At 37.2% G+C, this 22304-nt stretch overlaps 1 protein-coding gene across 2 annotated transcripts in view; it reads left to right on the top strand.

Annotated features, from left to right (window-relative positions):
* The window catches only part of THOC1 (THO complex 1), a 52884-nt gene that overhangs the window by 26478 nt on the left and 4102 nt on the right, over positions 1-22304 (top strand). For both annotated transcript variants that reach the window (XM_029922968.1, XM_029922967.1), the window contains 8 exons: positions 1279-1410; positions 12066-12166; positions 13687-13753; positions 13954-14004; positions 14096-14166; positions 15048-15143; positions 15689-15754; positions 21752-21835. In XM_029922968.1, coding sequence (XP_029778828.1) covers positions 1279-1410; positions 12066-12166; positions 13687-13753; positions 13954-14004; positions 14096-14166; positions 15048-15143; positions 15689-15754; positions 21752-21835 — 668 coding nt within the window. The remainder of the gene's footprint in view (positions 1-1278; positions 1411-12065; positions 12167-13686; positions 13754-13953; positions 14005-14095; positions 14167-15047; positions 15144-15688; positions 15755-21751; positions 21836-22304) is intronic.

Genomic DNA, 22304 nt, shown 5'->3' with positions numbered 1-22304 from the left:
CACATCATGAATCAATTAGCATTTGGCATTTTCTTTCATTATCTACTCAAAGTCATGCCTACTGCACCTCTAAACATTTCATTAAGTCCAATTATACAGCAAACACTCCCAAAATAAACTTAGATTGTATTGTAGTTTCACTTAACAGTATATAAAATGCTGTGTTGTGACAGATGTCAACTATCCATTAGATACTGAATCATTTCTTCTTAAGCACTACTAACTGCTTGTTTTTCTCGAAGCTAGATCATTCTGAATGTTTCCTGTTAGACCTATGAGTGCAAACATATGGTTTCTGTCCTTCTCTGCCTGGCTTACTTCACTCAGCATGACACCCTCAAGGTCCATATGTCATTCCCTCTCATTGCCATGTAGTATTCCATCGTGAATATATACCACATCTTCTTGATCCACTCATCAGGTGATGGACATTTAGGCTTTTTCCATGTTTTGGCTATTGTTGACATTGCTGCTATGAACATTGGGGTACATGAAGCACCAGATTCTTGATTTGGGCTCAGATTATTATGTCATGGTTCACAAGTTCAAGCCCCATGTCAGGCTCTACACTGGCAGTGCAGAGCCTGTTTGGGATTCTCTCTCCCTCTCTGCCCTTCCACTGCTCACACAGGTGGTCTTTCTCTCACCATCTCAAAGTAAATAAACTTAAAAAAACCTTTTTAAAGGTTAACATACTATCAGAAAAAAAATGGCTAGCCTTTGTTTTATAAGAATTCTCTGTATTTCTTTTTCTTGGCTACTTAAAGATCAGTTGTCCTTTTTGGTGGTAGTCAAAATCCAAGGTAAATAGGTAGCTCTTAAAAGTGGCATGGTATGTGTTCAGATTAAGTAGTGAGTGAAAAATCATCTGGAATGGTTATTGAATAGGATTCGACATCATTGTCTTATATGGTCACAGCATCACACAAGAAATGCTTCAGTGTTTTCCACAGCTGGTTAAATAGCTAATTTCACTGGTAAATTCCTGTATACTCTTAAAGCATTAGTTTCTCTGTTTTGCCCCTTACACAAACTATATAAGAAGTGCTGTTTCTTCAGGAGTAGAGGGTTTGTTCCAACTTTCACAATACCATGAAATCTCATGACAAGTAGTTTTACTCCCATTTTCCCATCATAGTTTTTCTTGTTTAATGTGCTTTACAATATGCATTTATGATTAACTATGAGTAAATTCTAGGTATTTTGATAGAGAAAAGCACTTAAAAAATTATCAGGCCACAATGCCAAATAAAACTAATTAGTATTTTTACCTTGCAGTATTCTGAAGAAGTTCTAGCTGTTTTTAAGAGTTATAAACTAGATGATACTCAGGCCTCCAGGAAAAAGATGGAAGAATTAAAAGCAGGAGGAGAACATGTATATTTTGCAAAATTTTTAACAAGCGAAAAGGTATAATTTTTTCTTTTTCACTAAGCCTAATAAGTACTGATCTTTTTTTCCCTTTAGCTGATCTTGTTTTTAAGTTAAGTTTAAAGAAATGTTTCTTCCTTTACTTTTGGTTAAAGCTGATAAGTATTAGTTTGAGACTCTTGTGTCTTGTTTGCACAAGTAAGACTAATGTGATTTCAGAAGTGAAAGAAGTTGTTCTGCATTTTCTGTTTTGTAGTCTTATTTTGCAGTTTAATTACTTTCAGGTGCATATATTTTGAACCTCAAGTTAGGATTTAATTTGTGTTTATGAAGATAATATTTTGTAATTAGTTTGTCTCTTAGGTACAAATAAGGGGGTTAAACATTCTCTGGTAATCTTATTTGTACAACTTAATAAGTAAATTTTATTCAAATGTAGTTATAAGGGGGCATAGCTCAGGGGTAGAGCATTTGACTGCACATACAATGCTAAGGGATTATGTAAGTTTTCCAGTCAAGATGGCACATTAAATGTATGTTTTGACCCATTCCTTTGCTCCAAACACATAAAAATGACAGATGAAGTATTAAAGGAGAAAACCAAAAGACAAATCTGGGATTCCAGAAACAAGATTAATTAATCTTAATGGACCAGAAATGTCAAGTAGCCTGAACGAAATTGAAGTCTCAGGCCTGCTGGACTCTTAATCCCAAGCAGGTGGTGGTACCCAAGAGTTTGGCTACAAGTGGTAGACACCAGATATGTTTCGTGTGGGACCAGGGGCCAAAGCCAGATTCTCTGCTTGAAGCCAGGGACTTAGGTGGACGTTAACCCACCTTCAAAAAAAACTAAGACAAAATATTAATAGTATTCTGCCAAGGGTGGTGGATTCATAGGAGTCTGTGGGTCTAGGGATAACAAAGACACAGCTTTGTGTCAAGCTTTATGTCTGTGTGACTAGATATGTGATATCCTCAATATACTAATAAAATATTGCTCCAAGAATTCATCTTAAGATTCTTTCCAGACTTGGTTCCAGGGACCCTGATGGAATCAAATGTTAAACTCCTAGACAGGAAAGGATGTACAAAGAGAGAAATAAGAGAAAGTAAACAAATTTCAAAACAAAAGCTTCTCATTCTGTATCTTTCTCATATAACTTATCACTCTGATAAATTATAATTAAAATCTAATATGAATTACAACATTTATAAAGAAATTCAATACTAGGAAATATCACCAACCAAATCAACTATTGGGATACAAATGTATTTATTCCATATACACAGCCTGATCATGACTTTAAAAATACATGTTTTGGATAATCGATGAGATAATTGATATAGCATCCATTGAGAATAAAGAAAAAATTATAAAATTGAAACAGGCAGAAATGAAACAGAATGGTTCAATATGACAACTGAGAGACTTAGAATTGAAAAATGCGATCATCAAAACCAAAGCAGAACATACAGAATTAAACTATAGATTGAACATATATGAAAAGAGAACTAATGACTGGAAGTTCACCCAGAAGGCACAGAGACAGCATTTTTTTGTTTGTTAACAGAGCAGTTGAGAGCAATGTGTGGTTGACTGAGAAATTCCAGCAAATATTAAAGAACAAAATAGAGGGAATGGTAGGAAAACTATATTGAAAAGAATTGAAGGTAATACCAAGTTCCAAGATTAAATGGGTGCTAAAATAAAGTTAAATCCATACTTCAGTACATCATGCTATAACTGCAGAGAAAACCTTAAAAGCCACTAAAGGTGAAAAAAGACAAATATACTAGAAAGGAACAGCTATTTGACTGTTAGCCATTTTCTGACAGATAACAGATACCAGAAGGCAGTGGTGAAATATTATAGCACTAAGAGGGGGGGAAAAACCCTGTTGATGTAGAATTTTATACCCAGCTAAATGCACTCAAGACTGTGGACAAAATAGACTTTTTCATTGAAAGACCAGGAAGACCTTCTTTTTGAAAATCTACTAACGGATATTCTCCAGAAGGAAGGAAATTGAGCCCATAAGAAAGTACTGGGATACAGAAAACAGTGGTGGCCACAAAAATTGAAAAATATGACAGTAAACTATTGACAAAGACAAAAATTTCATAAAATGATTTTTAAAAATGTTTAATGTGGAATTTAAACTAGATGACAATATGGGAAGGGAAAACATGTTTAGATGAGTGATTTAGGCATATAGTTCAGTCCTTAAAATCTTTCAGAGGAAGAAAGAAATACTAAATAACTTGAGACTTCATTGTATATATTAAAAGAGTAACCACCAAAAGAAAACAACCTGTCGGTCTTTAACAGCAAAGAGAGAAAAGGGGCACAGGAAGAAATATAGACTATTTTATAAACCCAACAAATGGCAGAAAGGAAGAAACAAAAGCAAAAAGGAAAGTAGAAATACATCCAAATATATGAATAATAGCGAGTGTAAACATTTAATTTAAGACATCAGATTTTTTTTAATCTGACTTTATTAATGGAAACATATAAATCTTTGGTTGAATAAAGAATTCAAAATTTTTATTTTACCCTATTTTTAAGAGGGGAAGAAAATCCTAAAGCTCTTCTAGCTTTAAAAAAGAATCTTCCTAAAGACATACACTTTTCAGAAAGCCCAAATGTCTATTTAAATAAGATTGGGGCAAAAAACTTCCAAAATAAAACAACCAGTAAGAGTTCTGTATAGTTTAGGAACTAGAGGTTACATTTTTCAGGACATGGCAGCTGTTTCAAAACTCTGGATGTTATCGAAGTTTGTTGTATAAATAACATTTCCAGGAACATTTTAATAATAGAAAACAACAAGATTATACACTTTCAGAGAAGCTCCACGTTGGAGTATAAAATCAGTGCTCTTGTACCAGTCTCCATTCACTACTGCACGTTCTGTCCAGGTGGTAGTAATCACTGCCCTCATCAAAGCACATTTTCTTTTCAAAGAAATGTTGACATTTATGAATATACTGACTTTATGCTTTCGTGTAAACTGTGACTATGTAGTGCCATAAAATGAGATGAGAACAGTCATTTCTAGAGGAGCTAACATTTTAATGTTACTAATTATTAATCATTGTTAATTTCTATTAATAACTGAAGTGATTATTTCTATTACTCTGGCTAATGACATAGCAGGGTGGGCCATTTCTTGTCCTAGCTTTGCTCTTATCTTTATCTTACCAATTAAACAGTCCCCTCTAGCATCTCTTGTAGACTTTGTCCTTCTTCAGAATGAGGCTCCATGTCCATAGCCTACACTGGCAGGATACCTTTTGTACTCTGACTGGCTTTAGCCTTTCCTAGATGGCCACTTGGCAGCACCAAAGAATAGACTTTCTTATCTTGCTTGCATAACTGCAGCTTGTCATTTAAGAATGACAAATTGAAAATTCAAGAAGCTAGGCACAGAATCAAAGTAGAAGTATATAATGCGTAAATTGCTGAAATAGAATAAAAATATGAAACACATCAATAAAAGCAAAAGCTGTTCTTTTTTAAAAGAAAAGTTGTATAGTAACAATTTGTATAAAAATATTACAGAGCAGGCCTGACCAAGGAAAAAAATGAGAAGGTAGCAGTAAACAATATTAATAAAATAAACAATAAAAATGGGAATAATTGAAAATGACAGGTATTTAAAATATATAAGAAAATATATTCTTAATTTCTGCTAATACCTTTTTAAATCTAATCTGTAGTTAAATTTAATTACCAAATACATCCTCAATGAAATAGTAGTCAAATCATAGCTTTCGAATGACCTCAGGCTCAGATTTTTTTACTCACATATTATCAACACTTCAAGGAATAGATGATTCTTATTATAGATGAAAATTTTCAGAAAGTAGAAAAGGAAGAAAAGCAACCAGGTCCTTAATATAAGATTGATTTAACCTTTAAGTAAAATGACAGAACAGTGGGGGAAGAGGTGTATATATCAGTCTTAGGAATAGAGGTAAAAAAGAATATTTCTAACTCACAAATCAAATGTAGTTATTTTTTTAAGTAGAGACTAACTAGGATTTATTCTAGGAACATTAAGTATGGTTCAACATCAGAAAGATTAATGTAATACTAAATTAAGCCTAAATGTTTAAATATTTTAAAACTATATCTCAGATTCCAAGAAAATTCTTATAGTAAAATCTAACACTCAGTTAGATTACTGAATGTTTTGTAGATTACTACAAAAACAAATCAGAAATAGAAGGGAATTTTCCTAACTTAAGGAAATTAATAAAACCTTGTGGTAAGTATCATACATAATGATCAAACTTCTACAAATATTTCCAGTAAATTCAAGAACAAGGGATAGATGTCTGCTAATCATATATCTGCACATATTTCTCCACAGTAGTGAAGGACCTAGCCATTTCATTAAGAAAAAAGAAATAAGAGTTAACAATTACTGAAAAGAAAAGACTGATCTCTTTGAAGGCAATATAATTGTCCCCAGAGAAAATCCAGGAGAACCAGCAAACTATTCATAGAATTAAGGAGGCTTCATCAAAAGACACATCAGTGGTGTTTTACTCCATAAGTAACCAGTTACATGTTAGTCGAAATAGCAGTGAAAACCTAGGAGAAATCTTCATGGAGATTACAAAAGTGGACAGGTACAGCTACGTTTATAGATAGGAAAACCCAATGCTGTGTCTCCCCAAGAGTATGCATAAATTCAGTGTATTTTGAATCAAATTCAGATGTGTTTTTTTGAGGCAGCTTGAAAAGTTGATATTAAAGTTCTTAGGAAAAGCCAAGAGTACTAAGAAAAATTGAAAGAAATTGGGAACATTTGCCCTATCAGATATTAAGACCTATAAAGCTGTAGTAATTGAAACAGTACAGTAATTATTAGTATAAGGTATAAAGAAGGGGGGAAAAACTAGAAAATAGCACTGACTGTAGGAAAGTTTGAGATACAAATGAAGTTACAGATTGGTGAGGAAAAGATGGATTGTTATTTTTTTAATATTTAATTTTGAGGGGTGCCTGGGTGGCTCAGTCGGTTAAGCCTCCGGCTTCAGCTCAGGTCAGATCTCACGGTCGTGGGTTCGAGCCCCGCATCGGGCTCTGTGCTGACAGCTAGCTCAGAGCCTGGAGCCTGCTTCCAGTTCTGTGTCTCCTTCTCTCTCTGCCCCTCCCCCTCTCATGCTCTGTCTCTCTCAGTATCAAAAATAAATTAAAAAACAAAAAAAAAATTTTTTTTAAATATTTAATTTTGAGAGGGGGTGGGGAAGAGGGACAGAGAGGGAGACAGAATCCCAAGCAGGCTCCACACGGCCAGCACAGAGCCCCATGTGGAGCTCAAGCTCAAGACTGTTGAGATCATGACCTGAGCTGAAACCAAGAGTTGGATGCTTAACCATCTGAGCCACCCATGCACTTCAAGATGGATTATTCCTAATAAATGTTGCTTGGACAGCTCATCCATATGAAAAAATACAATTCAGTTCATACCTTATTACATGCACAAAGCTCAATTCCAGGTAAATTAAAAGTCTAAAATTTGAGGGGTGACTGGGTGACTCGGTCGGTCAGTTAAGCATCTGACTTCGGCTCAGGTCATGATCTCATGGTTCGTGAGTTCAGACTCTGTGTCGGACTCTGACTGACAGTTTAGAACCTGGAGCTGCCTTCAGATTCTGTGTCTCCCTCTCTTTGTTGCCCCTACCCTGCTCACTCTCTCGCTCTCTCAAAAATTAATAAACATTAAAAAAATTAAGTCTAAATGAGAAAAGCAGAACTTTGAAACATTTAAATATATAGATAAAATGTGTACATTCAGAGTAAGGAAAGATTTCTCAAGTCACAGAAAGCACTAGTCATGAGGGGAAATACCAATATATAAAAGTATTGAATAATAAAAGGTGCCACAGAAAAAAAATACCAAAAAAACAACCACAAACTGGAAGATACTCATCACCTGTATAACTGAAGAAGTTTAATATTCTGAGCGTTGTGTTGATGAAAAGACAAGCCAGTGGAAAGCAGGAAAGATGGGAAGTGCAGGTAGATTGCAGTTATAGAAACCTAAATCACTAATGAGCTTATAAAAGATGCTAACCATCTCTAATTGCCAAAGAAATTAAAATGATGAGGCAATCGTTTCACACTTATCAAACTGACAAGAGCAAAAAAGCCTTACAATAAATGTTATTGGCAAAGGTGTGGGAAAGGACATTTTCATACACTGCTGGTTGAAGTATAAATTGATACAACCACCAGAGCATTTTAAAATTAGCAAAATTAAAACTTCTGTTCCTAGATGTGGCCCCTAGAGAATTACACACATGCACAAGGAAACACATAAGAAGACTCATTGTTTATAAATTATGTGTTTGTAAGTGGAACTTTGGAAAGAACCTAAATGTTCATAAGCAGGAGACTGGTAAATGATAGTAAGTTTATACAGCAGACAGAGTTCTACAAAGCACTGAACGTGGGTTAGCTGGAGCAGGGGTTGGCAAATCTGGCTTGCTACCTAGTTTTATAAAGGAGTTTTATTGGCTCACAGCCATGCTATATATTCATCCACCTGTTATGTATGGCTGCTTTTGTACTGCCACAGCAGAAAGTCATAGTTGTGACGGAGACTGTATTATCCACAAAGCCTAAAGTAATTTACTAACTGGCCTTTAACTGAAATTTGCCAACCCCTGAACTAGTTACATTTATTAAGTTGTATGAACTTCAGACATAATGTCACATGAAAATAGCTTATTGAAGAATTATACAGAGTTTAAAAACATGCAGAATTCTTTAATATGTTATTTATAGATAACTACTTATGTAGCAGTAGTGTCAAATCAAACACCAAACATGTGATAGTGTTTACCATAGAGATAGGGAGGGAGAACAAAAAGGAGAGGTTTCAGAGAAGGGCTCAACAGTTTCAGTAATATTTATTTCTTTAACAAATGTGGAACAAGTAAAAATGTTAGTGTTTGACATGTCATTGGATAGAGGGACATGAATAGAGGGACTTACCTGTATCTTTTTGACATTTAAAATTTTTCATAATTTGAAAATGGATAATTTGATATCAGCTAATGTGTTAATAATGATCAATTAGTAAGATTTTAATAAAAATGCCCTTAACTATTTTTCTAGCACAGCTTTTTAAACTACTTTGTATAAATGATAGAAATGAAATTTTGCATACTTCAGTTTAATTTTACCAGGAATATTATTCACATGTACAGTTTATTGACAGAAAGGCACATAAAGATAAATAAGAATAGCATGATCCTTTTTCAGTTTAAAATAATAATCAGGAAGGCTGAGAGGCCAGAGCTGAGATGTGCATTAAAAGCTAAGGATGATAAAAGACCCTTTGTTCAAGAAACAAAGACGACAAAGAAACATTTGACCCATTGCATGATGTAAATGGTGTAATTTTCTAAATACCCGGAGAAAAGTAGAACTAGAAAACATACAATAAGGAAGAAAGAATGCAGTTGCCCGTGTCAGTTTTGGTCCCAGCGCAGTCACTAACCAGCTATGTGAGCCTGCAGGACTTCTAGTTTCTATAAGCATCAGGTAAAGCAGTTAGTGTGAATGATCATACTGGTCCCTTCCCATCGCAGATTCGGTGTCTTGTTGACTCCTATTTTCAGTCCACTATTTCCGTCAAAAAATATATTCCAGCATAAAAAATAAACATGGGATGGGCTTCTGGATTGGCTCAGTAGGTTAAGCATCCAACTCTCGGTTTCAGCTCAGGTCATAATCTCATGGTTTCGTGAGTTCAAGTCCCATGTCAGGCTCTGTGCTGACGGCTCAGAGCCTGGAACCTGCTTCACATTCTTTTCTCTCTCTCTTTCTCCCTCTCTTCCTCCCCTGCTCGTGCTGTCTCTGTCTCTAAATAAATAAACTAAAAAAAAGTAAATGTGGGAGACGGAAAGCCCAAGATTTATGAAGAGCTTGTACACAGCGCTAGCCATTTTAGTTCATCTCTTTAAGCCAGGAGGCTTGTCTCTTCCCGACTGGCTGAACTGCTTAACATATTCAAACAGGCCAGTTTCTTACTGGGCTAAGAGTCATGGTACCTCCTGTTTCTTTCTTGTTCCATAACTCTCCAACTTCAGATTTGCTCCTGTGGTTTATAGTTGTGCTTTGTCCAGGCAGCCTTCCTCGAGTTGCTTAGGCAAATAGATGGAGGGTGGAAACTCACTGGAGAAAAGTGGGTTTTGTGGGCAAGATAAGTGTGTTTTAGGTTGGACATGAAATCTGATCAAGTGTCAGTTGAATAGTCAAGTAGATATGTAGTAGCTTTGTAAATTTACAGATTTGGAGATTAGCAACCCGGTCAAGGAGGAAGAGTATAGATTTGGTATATCGTATAGTTACCATCTCTGTGTAGTAATTAAAGGAAAACATAGACTGGAAAGAGAAGAAAGCATCATGCAGAATCCTGAAGAAAATCAACATTTAAGCAGTGGGGGTGTAGGGGAGAGGAAGAAGGTTGAAGAGTAGCCAGTGAAATTGGAGAAAAACTAGAGAAGTGTGACCTTGAGGAAGCCAAGCGTATCAAGTAGGATGAGGACTCTGAAAGAAGTGTTCATTGGGGTGGGCGAGCGGGGGACAGTTCGATGAAGATGTTGAGACAGAGGAAACAAGGTGAAAACAAGGATGTGGGTGAAGCTGAAACTTCCAATTTATTGAATTTTCATTGAAGGTGGAGGTAGCTGATGTACTGAGAGTAAAAGGGTAGTTAAGGAATGTGTGTAAGCGGTTGAAGGGGTTTGCAGTAATTGCCGTGGAGAAAAGGAAATAATAATACCCTTGGAGAATAAAGAAAGATTGCTGATTAGAGACCAGAATTTTAAGTTAGAGGCAGTAGCATAGTGGGGATACCATCTGCAGAGCTATGTGGTTTGTATTTTCTTCCAAGCATCTCCATCTTCAGCCTCCATGGGAAGCCTTCATGTTGATAGAAGGTGAGTAACTTGGTTTGGTCTGGAGCTGCTATTTTGTGCAGTAGATGTGACAGAAGTATGGCACAAAGGTGCTGAGGAGGTTGGCAAGAAAATAGTTGAAGAGAAAACCCAGAAAGTCAGGACCAGGAGTCAGCCACCTATAGTCACAGGCCAAATCTGACCCACTGCTTATTTTGTTTATTTTACATTTTAAATGTTTACATAAGTACCTACGTAATATAATATGCCTCTTGACTTACGTAGACTAAAATATTTACCATCTAAAGGTTTGACCAACCAAAATAGGGTTACTGTAAAAACAGAACAGGACTAACAGGCAGAATATAGAGGATTCAGGAGACTCAAGGTCTCAGTCAGGTCCTGGGAAAACTGAGTGAGAGACTGGAAGAATCGGAGGCTGTGGTGAGAGGACTGTGAATTGAAGGTTTCTCAGCTGGGGTAGCTGGGAGTAATACCCAGCTCCAGCTTTTGTCCGTGACAGTGGAGCCACAGGAGAGCTGTGCCTGTCCATGGAGCTGAGGTCAAGGAAGTTGAGAGCCTGGGTGGGGATGGTCACATCATCTAGGAGTTGGAGGAAAGGAAGTCCGAGACCTTGCCATTCAATTTGGGTTGAGATACCATAAAATCAAAGGTTCAATACCTGGAGGTATTAGAAAGGAGGAGGTGGCTAGTGAATGTTAGGTAGATGCAAGCATAGCCAAAGGAACTAGGGACCTTTAACTAGATTCCTTTCCTCAGGCTTTGAAGTGTCTTCCTGGTTGGCTATCCATTTAAATTAAGGCATCTCCTGGGGTGCCAGGATGGCTCAGTCCATCTGACTTCGGCTCAGGTTGTGATCTCACGGTTCGTGGGTTCAAGCCCCACATCAGGCTGTGTGCTGACAGCTCAGAGCCTAGAGGCTGCTTTGGATCCTCTGTCTCCCTCTCTCTCTATGCCCCTCCCCAGCTCATGTTCTGCCTCTCTCTCAAAAATAAACATTAAGAACAAATAAAAACAATGAATTAAATAAGGCAACTCCCCTCGGTTGCTTTAGTTCTGGAAGGCCGCAGCAGCACAGGTTTGTGGATACAGACTTCAGCATTCCTTCAGTGTTCTAGGGACATAATCAGAATGCCTGCCTTCATCGCTGGAGGATTCTTAGAGACCACCCTATGGGCAGGGATGTCGAAGAACTTCCTTGTGAATGACCTTCAGGTCTTTTCTAATGAAGATTCTGTGATAATACAAGTATAATACAATTTTCTCTAATATACAAGTAAATAGTCCACTTAATTCACAGATGATTCTTCACTCCTGATTCCTTGTTTGTTACTGAGCACCAGCTCTGTCGTAGGCACTGTGTAGGACTACAAAATGAGCAACATCCCTTGTTATTATCTGTATAAGGACCACTCTTTAGCCATTATTTCTTTATGTGTGAAAAAGTGGTAGTCTTATTTTTACCTTTCTATATTTCTGGTTTGCTTTATCTTGACTTCAGAACCACAGATGTGACATTGCTATCTACTGACATAGATATCTCATGGCCTAAAATGGTTAAAAAATATCTGAAGCCTTTGCTCCTCTGTCCTAGGGCTTGTGCAGTAATGCCTCTTATTTAGTGAGCCCTCAGTGAATGTTCTTTAAATTAAAATCTCTCATTTCTGTAGTAGAGTAACCTATGCCTTTAGGCAAAACTTGAATTTAATGTGTTTTATGTTGTGTGTATGTGCTTATTTTTCATCTAGTTGATGGATTTACAACTGAGTGACAGTAACTTTCGCCGACACATCTTGTTGCAATATCTCATTTTATTCCAGTATCTCAAGGGGCAGGTCAAATTCAAAAGGTAAGTTAATGTGGGTAGTAAATGATTTCCAAATAGTCCTTTCTAAAAGACAGTTTACTTACTGATGTATTTTTCTTATGTATCAGATTTGTTTAATTTATAAGGATCACATTTTGGAGCAACACTAGATAATCAGGGGCTTTTGTTAGGATGTTAGGATATTTGTTTTAGAGAAAGGTTTTGACTGTATCTATTATCAGTATAAGTCTCCCCTGCTGAGTTCAGGGCGTCCTGGGGGTCCCCAGTTGTGTTCCGGACATCAACTTTTCCCGTCACCTCACTCAGACCTTCTCTAAGCCTGATTTGCACACTAAATCCATAATACTTCTCTCACAAGATGTGGAGTTGTTTAGGACTTTAGAACTCAAAAAAGTACAGTAAATCTTTGAAGCACAGAGTTCTAATTTCCTTGGCGTTTCAGAAAACCTGATCAGTTCCTCTGCTTCCTGAGTATCTCCACCTGCAGAACAGACCGCTTCCTCTTGTCCTATCCATAACTGAAGTAGAGTTCATCGTTAATGGCATTTTTAAGTCTGCAAAGCAGTGTTGTATTTATTAGAAGTGTGAAGAGTGTGCCTTTATTACCCTACTGGTTTTGAATCCCACTTTCATCAATCACCACGTGCAGTTCAGTACTTTCAGACTTGTGATTTTAAGAACAAATAGCAAGTACTCAAAAATGAGTGTGTTTTTATCCTTCTGTTGTTAAGTTTTAATATAGCATGGTGGATAGATCAAGGACTTTGGAGCCAGACCTAGGTGTGAATTCAAGCTTTGTTGTCTTGGGCAAATCACTGAGCCTTTATGGCCACTGTTTAATATATACCCATCCTCATTCTGAGAATTAAATGAATAATGCATGTAAAGTACTCAGATCCTGGCACAGTAGTGTGTCACTATTTACTGGCTGGCAATAAAGCACGTAGAGCATAGTGAGAGCCGAATTAATGTGTTTTTGATGGCCTTTTAAAGAAATACAGAATGCTTTATCTAGATGTGCATCATGTAGATGAATATGTTAATATTGTCTCTGAAGTTTTCATTCCACATTAAATTTATTTTAGGAGAGCTTCATTGCTCTGTTCATAGTTAATCAGATTGAGTGTTCTCCTTTATACACCATCATGTCTTCCAATTCTGACCATCTTAAATGAAGAGCATGAATTCCTTCTCATAATCCTCTCATTTACGATTACTCTTGGTAATTTTTGACACTATTTGCAATCTGGTTAACTTATCTATTACTGGCCTTGGGTTTTTACAAACAGTATATAACCTTTAAAATTGAGGGGCGCCTGGGTGGCTTAGTGGGTTAAGCATCCAGCTTCGGCTTAGGTCATGATCTCTGTGCTGACAGCTCAGAGCCTGGAGTCTGCTTCTGATTCTGTCTCCCTCTCTCTCTGCCCTTCACCCGCTCATGCTCTGTCTCTCTGTCTCTCAAAATGAATGTTAAAAAAAGTTTTTTTAATTGTATACACATTGCTGTAACTCAAGCTTGCTTTTATTGCTTTGTTTCCTAGTTCAAACTATGTATTAACTGATGAGCAATCACTGTGGATTGAAGATACAACAAAATCAGTTTATCAAGTAAGTTCAACATGCAACAAACCCATGATTGAACAAAATGGAAATTTAGAATTTTCTTTGTTTCAGCCCCAAATAGGAAAATAAGGATAAAGTTAAGCTCAGGTACAAGACCACAAACACTTCTTGGTTCTCTGCCTACAAACCACACCTATGATGCGCAGAAAGTTGTTGAAAGCTTAGTATATTCTTTCTAATCACAGCTACTATCTGAAAACCCCCCTGATGGAGAAAGATTTTCAAAGATGGTAGAGGTATGTGTTTTATATTTACGTAGTCTTCTTAGCACCAGATAGAATTTCAAAGGCCTTCATTATACAAATGCAATTTCTTTGTTTTTCCCAGCATATATTAAACACTGAAGAAAACTGGAACTCGTGGAAAAATGAAGGCTGCCCAAGTTTTGTGAAAGAAAGGTAGATCTGTACTTCTCTCAACCAATATGAGAATGTTCAAAATATCCTGTGACATTATTTTACATTATGTATAGACATATATGTGTACTTCATATTAAAAAGTATAAGTCAAACTATATAAGACTATAACCATTTTGGGGCACCTGGGTGGCTCAGTCAGTTAAGCGTCTGACTTGGGCTCAGGTCATGATCTCACAGCCTATGAGTTTGGGCCCTGTGTCAGACTCTGTGCTGTCAGCCTGTGCTATCTGGAGCCTGCTTCAGATTCTGTGTCTCCCTCCCTCTTTGCCCCTCACCTGCTCATGCTCTGTCTGTCTCCCTCTCTCAAATATAAATAAACATTGAAGTAAATAAATGGATTAACAAAAAGAATACAATCATTGTGATTTACTTTTTTTTTTAATTTATTTTTATTTTGAGAGGAGAGAGAGTGAGAGTGTGAGCAAGCAGGGGAGGGTCTGGAGGGAGAAAGAGAATCCCAAGCAGGCTCCACAGGATCAGCACAGAGCTCAGAGCTCAAAGTGAAGCTACAAACCATGAGATCATGACCTGAGCTGAAATCAAGAGTTGGGAGCTTAACCAACTGAGACATACAGGTGCCCCTGATGTACTTCTAGTTGAATTTTTTTCACCTTAGATTTCTTGTCATTATGTTCCCAGAACAAATTAATCTATTATTACTGGGGGGAAATGCTATATATCCTCTACTTGTGAAATGTTCCCTAGTATGGCATTTTTATCTTCTATATAATGAGTGTTTTATAATAATATGAAGCTTTGATGTTTTTATAGGAAGAAAACAAGAACTGAATTTTCTTTTACATTAAACACCTCTGTGTGTGCTTTCCATTTGTAAGTCCATTGTGCTTTGTTCACCACAGAACATCAGACACCAAGCCAACAAGAGTAGCTCGCAAGAGAACAGCACCAGAGGACTTCCTAGGGAAAGGACCCAACAAAAAGATTCTAATGGGAAAGTAGGTTAACCTGTCTCCATGTGTGGGATGTTATTTGTTTTTTACATTTTGAAGATGTTACTGTAAGAACCTGCCAGTTTTTGTGTTTTTCAAGTTTTTTGTGTTTGGTGTATACATAGATGACTAAAGCAGACGACACACTGTCGACCTAGGGGACGTGTGCAGATAGATGAGCTTCCATTCTGTCACCTGCTCCCAAAATCTGTGGCTCTAGGCTATGACCTCCCCCCCGTGTCAGACTGTGCAGTCACTGTTAGAATGATCCAGTCACTTCCAGTTGCTGCAGGGAACTACGATCGTTCAGTTCTGTTACCTTTCAGTTAATTACTCATCACTTTATATCCTACTTGAATATTTAAAAAAAAAATCGTAATCATTAAATACATGCTCTCTTACAAAATTTGCTGAATAGCAAAAATTTGTGAAGAAATTAAAACTCATCTTGTCACCACCTAAAAATTCACTATGTAAGTATTTTTACAATTTTAAGGCATATGAGGATGATGTCTATAAAAAGTGTATTTATTTATGTGTCTGTTTTGTAGTGAGGAGTTAACAAGGCTTTGGAATCTCTGTCCTGATAACATGGAAGCCTGCAAATCAGAGACAAGGCAAGTTTAAAATGTTTCACATGAAGTATTGTTTCTCTCAAATGTCAAGTGAATGAAATTAATTTACTCTGTCGACTTTGGCACAGCAGAATATGGTTTTCCATCATGAAACACCTAGAAGCACTGGTAAAATAATTTTAGAAATCACAGGAAAATAGAAATTCACAAAAGAAGAGGGAACTGAAAACTGAAGTATGAGTTAATATGGTTGCTTCTAGCTGGGAAGTCTGCAAATGATTCCCACTTTGGGGAACCCAGGAACTTGGGTTGTAAGAGTTACAAAAGGACAGAACGTAAGGCCTTAGGCCTACACAAATTTGTAACGGAGTTTCCCTTGAGTAAAGCTGAGGCCCTTGAAGCACTGTACTGAACGGGAAAGAACGGATGAGGAGGAGGGACTTGCTAACTGGCACAGGGAGAAGCTTGTCCATTTCTACCTGGGGTGTGGGTGAAAAGGAAAAAGTACTCCCAGAGAAATTATACCCACAAGACTGCTGTCCTGTAGTCCTACATTTTAAATTTATCAGACCTGCAGTTCAGAGGAACCCCCAAGTCAAAGGGTGAATTACAATGTCTCAGTCTGATGATCAAAAACTTTCTGGAGGTCACTCCTTTATCCTAAGCCATACAAGGATCCTCCATATAAAAGTCTAAAGATAAGATAGTCATCCACACTTAAAACATTCAAGAAAACAGTCTACCATGAGAAAGAATCAGCAGATAGAACAAACAACAGAACTTAGACAACCACTTCAGATAATAAAACCATCAGGTAAATACAGCTTAAAATAAGTATATTTAAATAAAGGCATAAAAGAATTGAACATTTTTAAGAAATATGACACTCTCAAAAAGGACCAAGCAAATTTGGAAAAACAAATAATCTAGTAATAAGAAAATATAGTCATTTAAATAAAATTTAATAGGCATTTTAAATAGCAGACTAGACACAGGTGGAAATGAGAATTAATGATTAAGAAATTACTCAGGGAGCACCTGGGTGGCTCAGTTGGTTAAGCCTCCGACTTTGGCTCAGGTCATAATCTCACGTTCGTGGGTTCAAGCCCTGCGTCAGGCTCTGTGCTGACAGCTAGCTCAGAGCCTGGAGCGTGCTTCAGATTCTGTGTCTCCCTCTCGCTCTGACCCTCCCCTGCTTGCACTGTTTCTCTCTGTCTCTCAAAAATAAATTAAAAACATAAGAAAATTAAAAAAAGAAAAGGAAAAAAAAGAAATTACCCACCCAGAACAGTAAAAGGGATCAAGAGTTAGAATATATGAAAGAGTAGGAATCAAGCACAGAATGAGGAAATAGAGAATGAGAAAGAGACCATAATCAAGATAATGACTGATAATTTTTCAGAACTGAGAATAAGAATAAATTCTTAGGTTCAAATACAAGTCTTAAGTAGGATAAACAAAATAAATCCATAGCTCTACACATTGTTGTAAAATCACCCAAGAGAAAACCCAGATTACCAACAAAAAAAACAAAATTAGACTGACAGCTCACTTTAAGAACAAAAAAAAAAAAAACAACAAGAATGAGTGTTAAGAGAAGGTTTCTGTAACAGGTTAAACAGTAGATCGATCAGGAGTGATTAAGAAGTAAAGTTACTTTCAGATTAAAACAACCTATTTCAACAATCCTTACTAAAAAATCTGTCAAGGAAATTGAACCTAGAAACAGTAAATTGCAAAAAGGATTGTTATTCAAAGACATTGGTAAACAGGAATAATTCTCATCAAGAACTCACTGTATAAAACAGTAATAATTACTAATTGTGGGTTATCTTAAAAGGTGGAAACTAATTTATTTAATAAAAGTAACACAATACAGGGAATGATCAGAATCAAAGAATATTACAGATGAAGGTAGAGATAATGAATAACTAGACTTCCAATAAAACATTCTTGCTAAGTATATAAAAGAATGTGTAACTTTCATATGAGTTGAGGATAAAAGGAAATATAAAAAATTCAAGCAATCAAAAATAGGCAAGGAGGAAAACACACATAAGAATCAAGTAATGGAAGCGTAAAATGATACAGTTAAAAGAAATACAAATATAACAATAAATGGAAATGGGCTTCCTAGTTCAAAGATAGAAGTTGGTATACTTTTTTAATATTTTGAGAGAGAGAGAGAAACAGGAAGTGGCAGTGCGGCAGGCTGAGAGAGGGAGAGAGAGAATCCCAAGCAAGTCGAGCCTGAACCAGGAGATCATGACCTGAGCTAAAGTTGGATTCTTAACCAAAAGAGCCATCCAGGCACCCCTAGAAGTTGGTATTCTGTTTTAAAAGTCCATGTATATGTTGTTTATAAGAAACATCTTAAATATAAGGATATGGAAGGGGTGAAACTAAAAAATATATATATGATGTATGACAAGTAGTTCTATGGATATCAGAGAGAGTTATAAGGCAGAAAACATTATTAAAAATAAAGACAATCATTGCATAAAGATAAAAAAGTGTCAGAAATATAGATCTTCTTATTTCTAAAGAAATAATTCTAAATAAGGATTAACCAACCCACTATCTTGACACTTCATTTTGATACTTCTACAAAATGTTTTACCAGAATTTTGACACTGCTTTCAGTATTTAATAAGAAGGGTAAGAAAAACTTTGTATTTGAATTTAACAAGACAATTAACAAGATTAGTCTTACAGAAAACACAAATGCATTTAAATTATACATGAATAACAAAATGTATTTTAAAAGCTTTCAGGTGCTTTTAAATAACTCCAGAATCAAAGAAATCATAATGTAAATTAGAAAAATAGAATTAAATGGTAAAAGTATTATGGGTTTAAACTTTGGAGTAGAAAACAGAAGGAAATTTATGACCTTAAATATTTATAGTTTTTTAAAAACCTGAAATTTAACTCAGAGTTAACTGAAAATTAAGAATCCAGCAATGAACCCTGATGTTTCTGGTAGCATTATCAAAAATAGCCAAATTATGGAAGGAGCCCAAATACCCATCAACTGATGAATGGATAAAAAAGATGTAGTGTGGGGACACCTGGGTGGCTTAGTTAAGTGTCCAGCTTCAGCTCAGGCTATGATCTCATGGTTCGTGAGTCTGAGCCCTGAGTCAGGCTTTGTGCTGACAGCTCAGAGCCTGGAACCTGCTTCGGATTCTGTCTCTCTGTCTCTCTCTCTGTCTCTCTCTCTCTCTCTGTCTGTCTCTCTCTCTCTCTCTCTCTCTCTCTCTCTCTCTCTCAGACATTAAACAAAATCTTAAAAGGAGATGTACATATATACATTAGACTACTACTCAGCCATCAAAAGGAATAAAATCTTGCTATTTGCAACTGTGGATGTCGAAGTCAGACAAAGACAAATACCATACAATTTCACTCATGTGAATTTAAGAAACAAAACAGATGAACATGGGGTAAAAGAAAGAAAGAAAGGCAAACCAGGAAACAAAGCCTTAACTATAGAAATCAAACTGTGGTTACTGGAGGGGAGGCAGGTGGGGGGATGGGTGAAATGGATGATGGGGACCGAGGAGGGCACTTGTGAGGAGCACTGAGTGATGTGTGAAAGTGTTGAGTCACTAGATTCTATACCTGAAACTAATATTACAGTGTACATTAACTAACTGGAATTCAGTAAGAACTTTAGAAAATCCAGCACTGAGAGAACAGAGTAAACTGCAAAGAAAGCAAAATAAAACTAGAAGTCTGTAAGATAGCAAACAAATAATAGCATCAGCAAAACCAAAGAGGTTGGTTTTTTTTTTTTTTTAAGACTCGAGAACCATGAAATCATGACCTGACCCAAAAATATTTTAAATGTTAGCAAATCCATAAATAAATTTAGATCCCTGCCAAATCTGAGAAAAAGTTAACCCAGTAGAAAATGGACAAAGCAATGGACAATTTCAAAAGTGGAAACCTTCATAAGCCTAAGAAAAAATACTCAACATCACTATTAACTGAAAGTCAGATAAAAACCACAGCAGACAGTTTCATAGCCAAGAAATTCAGTAGTTTAAACATACCAAGATTTTGTATGAATTGTGGATAAGAATAATGTGCCGGTGCTGCTGGTGGGAGCCTAAATTGGTACAGCCACTTTAGAAAACAATTTGGAAGTAACTAAAAGTTAAAAGACATGCATACCATATGTTCTAGCACTTCTACACCTGGGTTGGTTGATCGTAAAGTCGTTATTTTAAAATTTTAAGTTGGGAACCATTGGTGGTTTGTGAAATAAATTTAGTAGTTACCACCAGCATTTACTTTAGTGAAATAGAAAATATACTTTCGTGAAACGCTAGCTTGATGTACATATACACATACTTGCATACATGTAAGTGTATTGTGTTGTTATGTAAAATTAAATTCCTACTGTGGATTGTAGGCGATATTTGAAAACTATCTGTATAAAAGAGTTCTAGTTAAAAAAAATTACTATATCGTTAGCCCTTGAACATAATTTTGAACTGGGTGGGTCCACTTCTGTGTGGCTCACCTGTATAAAAGAGACCAGTACAGGAATGTTCAGTTAGCAGCAGAAAGTGGGGAAACCACTTACATAGCAAAGGGAGACTGGGTCATGTGTGACACATCCGTGTAGCAGACTCCTGCACACCAGGCACTACAGTGAGGCTGAGGACTGCTGCATCAGCACAGACCTACTTCAGAAAAATCGGGGTTGTAGAAGAGTACAAGCAAGATTCCTGTATAAAAATCTGAAAAGCTTCAAAACAGTATATACAATCAGTTAAAAAAAAAAAAAAAACCAGGCATGATAAATCCCAAATTCTGAAGTGTGGCCACCTCTGGGGGATGAGAACAAGATTAGAGAGGGCTGCAGGGCACCCGAGTACATTTGTGGTATTTGTAAAAGTCAGATGTGGCGATGTCTGCGAGGTTCAGTCCATTAGTCTGCTTGCTCACAATATGTAGTTGACCCCTGAACAATGCAGGGGTTGCCAAACCCTCCCCACATGTCAGAAATGCACATGTCACTTTTGCTTTGCCAGAAACAGCCTACTGGTGACTGGAAGCCTTATTTATCTGATAACATAAATAGGTGATGAACACATATGTTGTATGTTATATATATTATATACTGTATTCTTTTTTTTTTTAAGTTTATTTTGAGAGAGAGTGGGGGAGGGGCAGAGGAAGAGGGGGACAGAGGTTTGGAAGCTCTGAAGGCTCCACACTGACAGCAAAGAGCCTCACGTGGGGCTCAAACTTGTAAACTGCAAAAGTATAGATGCTCAACCAATGGAGCCACCTAGGTGCCCCTGTGTACTGTATTCTTACACCATTTTTTTAATGTTTATTTTGGGAGGGGGGCAGTGAGGGGGAAGAGGGCAAATCCAAAGCAGACTCTGCGCTGTCTGCAAAGCCAGATGCAGGGCTCAAACTCAGGAACTGCAAGATCATGACTGAGTCAGAGTCAGACGCTCAGGTGACTGGGCACCCAGACACCCCTGTATTCTTATAGTAAAGGAAGCTGGAGAAAAGAGAATGTTACTAAAATCATAAGAAAGAAATACATTTAGAGTACTGTATTTATAAAAAAAAAAATCCACACATAAGTGGACCCACCCAGTTCAAAATTATGTTCAAGGGCTAACGATATAGTAATTTTTTTTAATGTTTATTTTTGAGAGAGGGAGAGAGCATGAGTGGAGGAGGGAAAGAGAAGAGAGGGAGACTCAGAGGATCTGAAGTAGGCTTGGTGCTGTCAGCACAGAGCCTGATGGAGGGCTGGAACTTACAAACTAAGATCATGATCTGAGCTGAAGTCAGATGCCAAGCTCAAACTCCTGAATCATGAGATCGCTCCCTGCCCCTCCCCCGCTCACACTCTCACCTTCAAAAATAAATATTTAAAAATCTGAGTTCCTCCTAAGTAATGTAACTAACTCAAGTGTGGGTAATAGGAGAATCTTTCATTGCCATCATTTTATGATTATTAAGAACACACATGATCCTCACTAGGTATTTTTTTTTAACACCTAGGGAATACATGCCAACTTTGGAGGAATTCTTTGAAGAAGCCATTGAACAGGCAGACCCTGAAAACATGGTTGAAAATGAATACAAGTGAGTAGTGTTGCTTGTGTGTACACCGTAACGCGAATGAAGGCAGATGGCTGCTGGGGCAGGACTTCCCTCACGGGGGAGCCTACGGGCCCGGTTCACGCAGTACACATCCTGATTTCAGTGACCAGGCCCACCACCAAGCACGATACAGAATCACACCATTTCGAAAAATAAGAACCCTATTGGGCCCCCACCTCCCTCAACCATCCTGTTTTCTTTGTCCCCCGAGAGGTGCGGATATCCGTTGCTTCCTTTCCTCTCCTCCCGTTCCCTCCTCGGCTCACTGCTGCGGGGCTGTCTCCCTGAGATCAGTCTCCTCGAGGTCACTGCATCTTGTTTTGACCTCCCAGCAGCATTCACCACTGGCCTCTCCCTCCCTGGATAGTGTCCTTCTCTTGACATCCATCAACCTACACTCCTGTTTTCTCTCCTGCCTCACTGCATCTCAGCTGCCTCCCCATCTGCTTAA

This window comes from Suricata suricatta, chromosome 14 (assembly GCF_006229205.1).
Source record: "Suricata suricatta isolate VVHF042 chromosome 14, meerkat_22Aug2017_6uvM2_HiC, whole genome shotgun sequence".
NCBI lineage: Eukaryota > Metazoa > Chordata > Mammalia > Carnivora > Herpestidae > Suricata > Suricata suricatta.
This window is presented reverse-complemented; position numbering and strand designations above follow the sequence as displayed.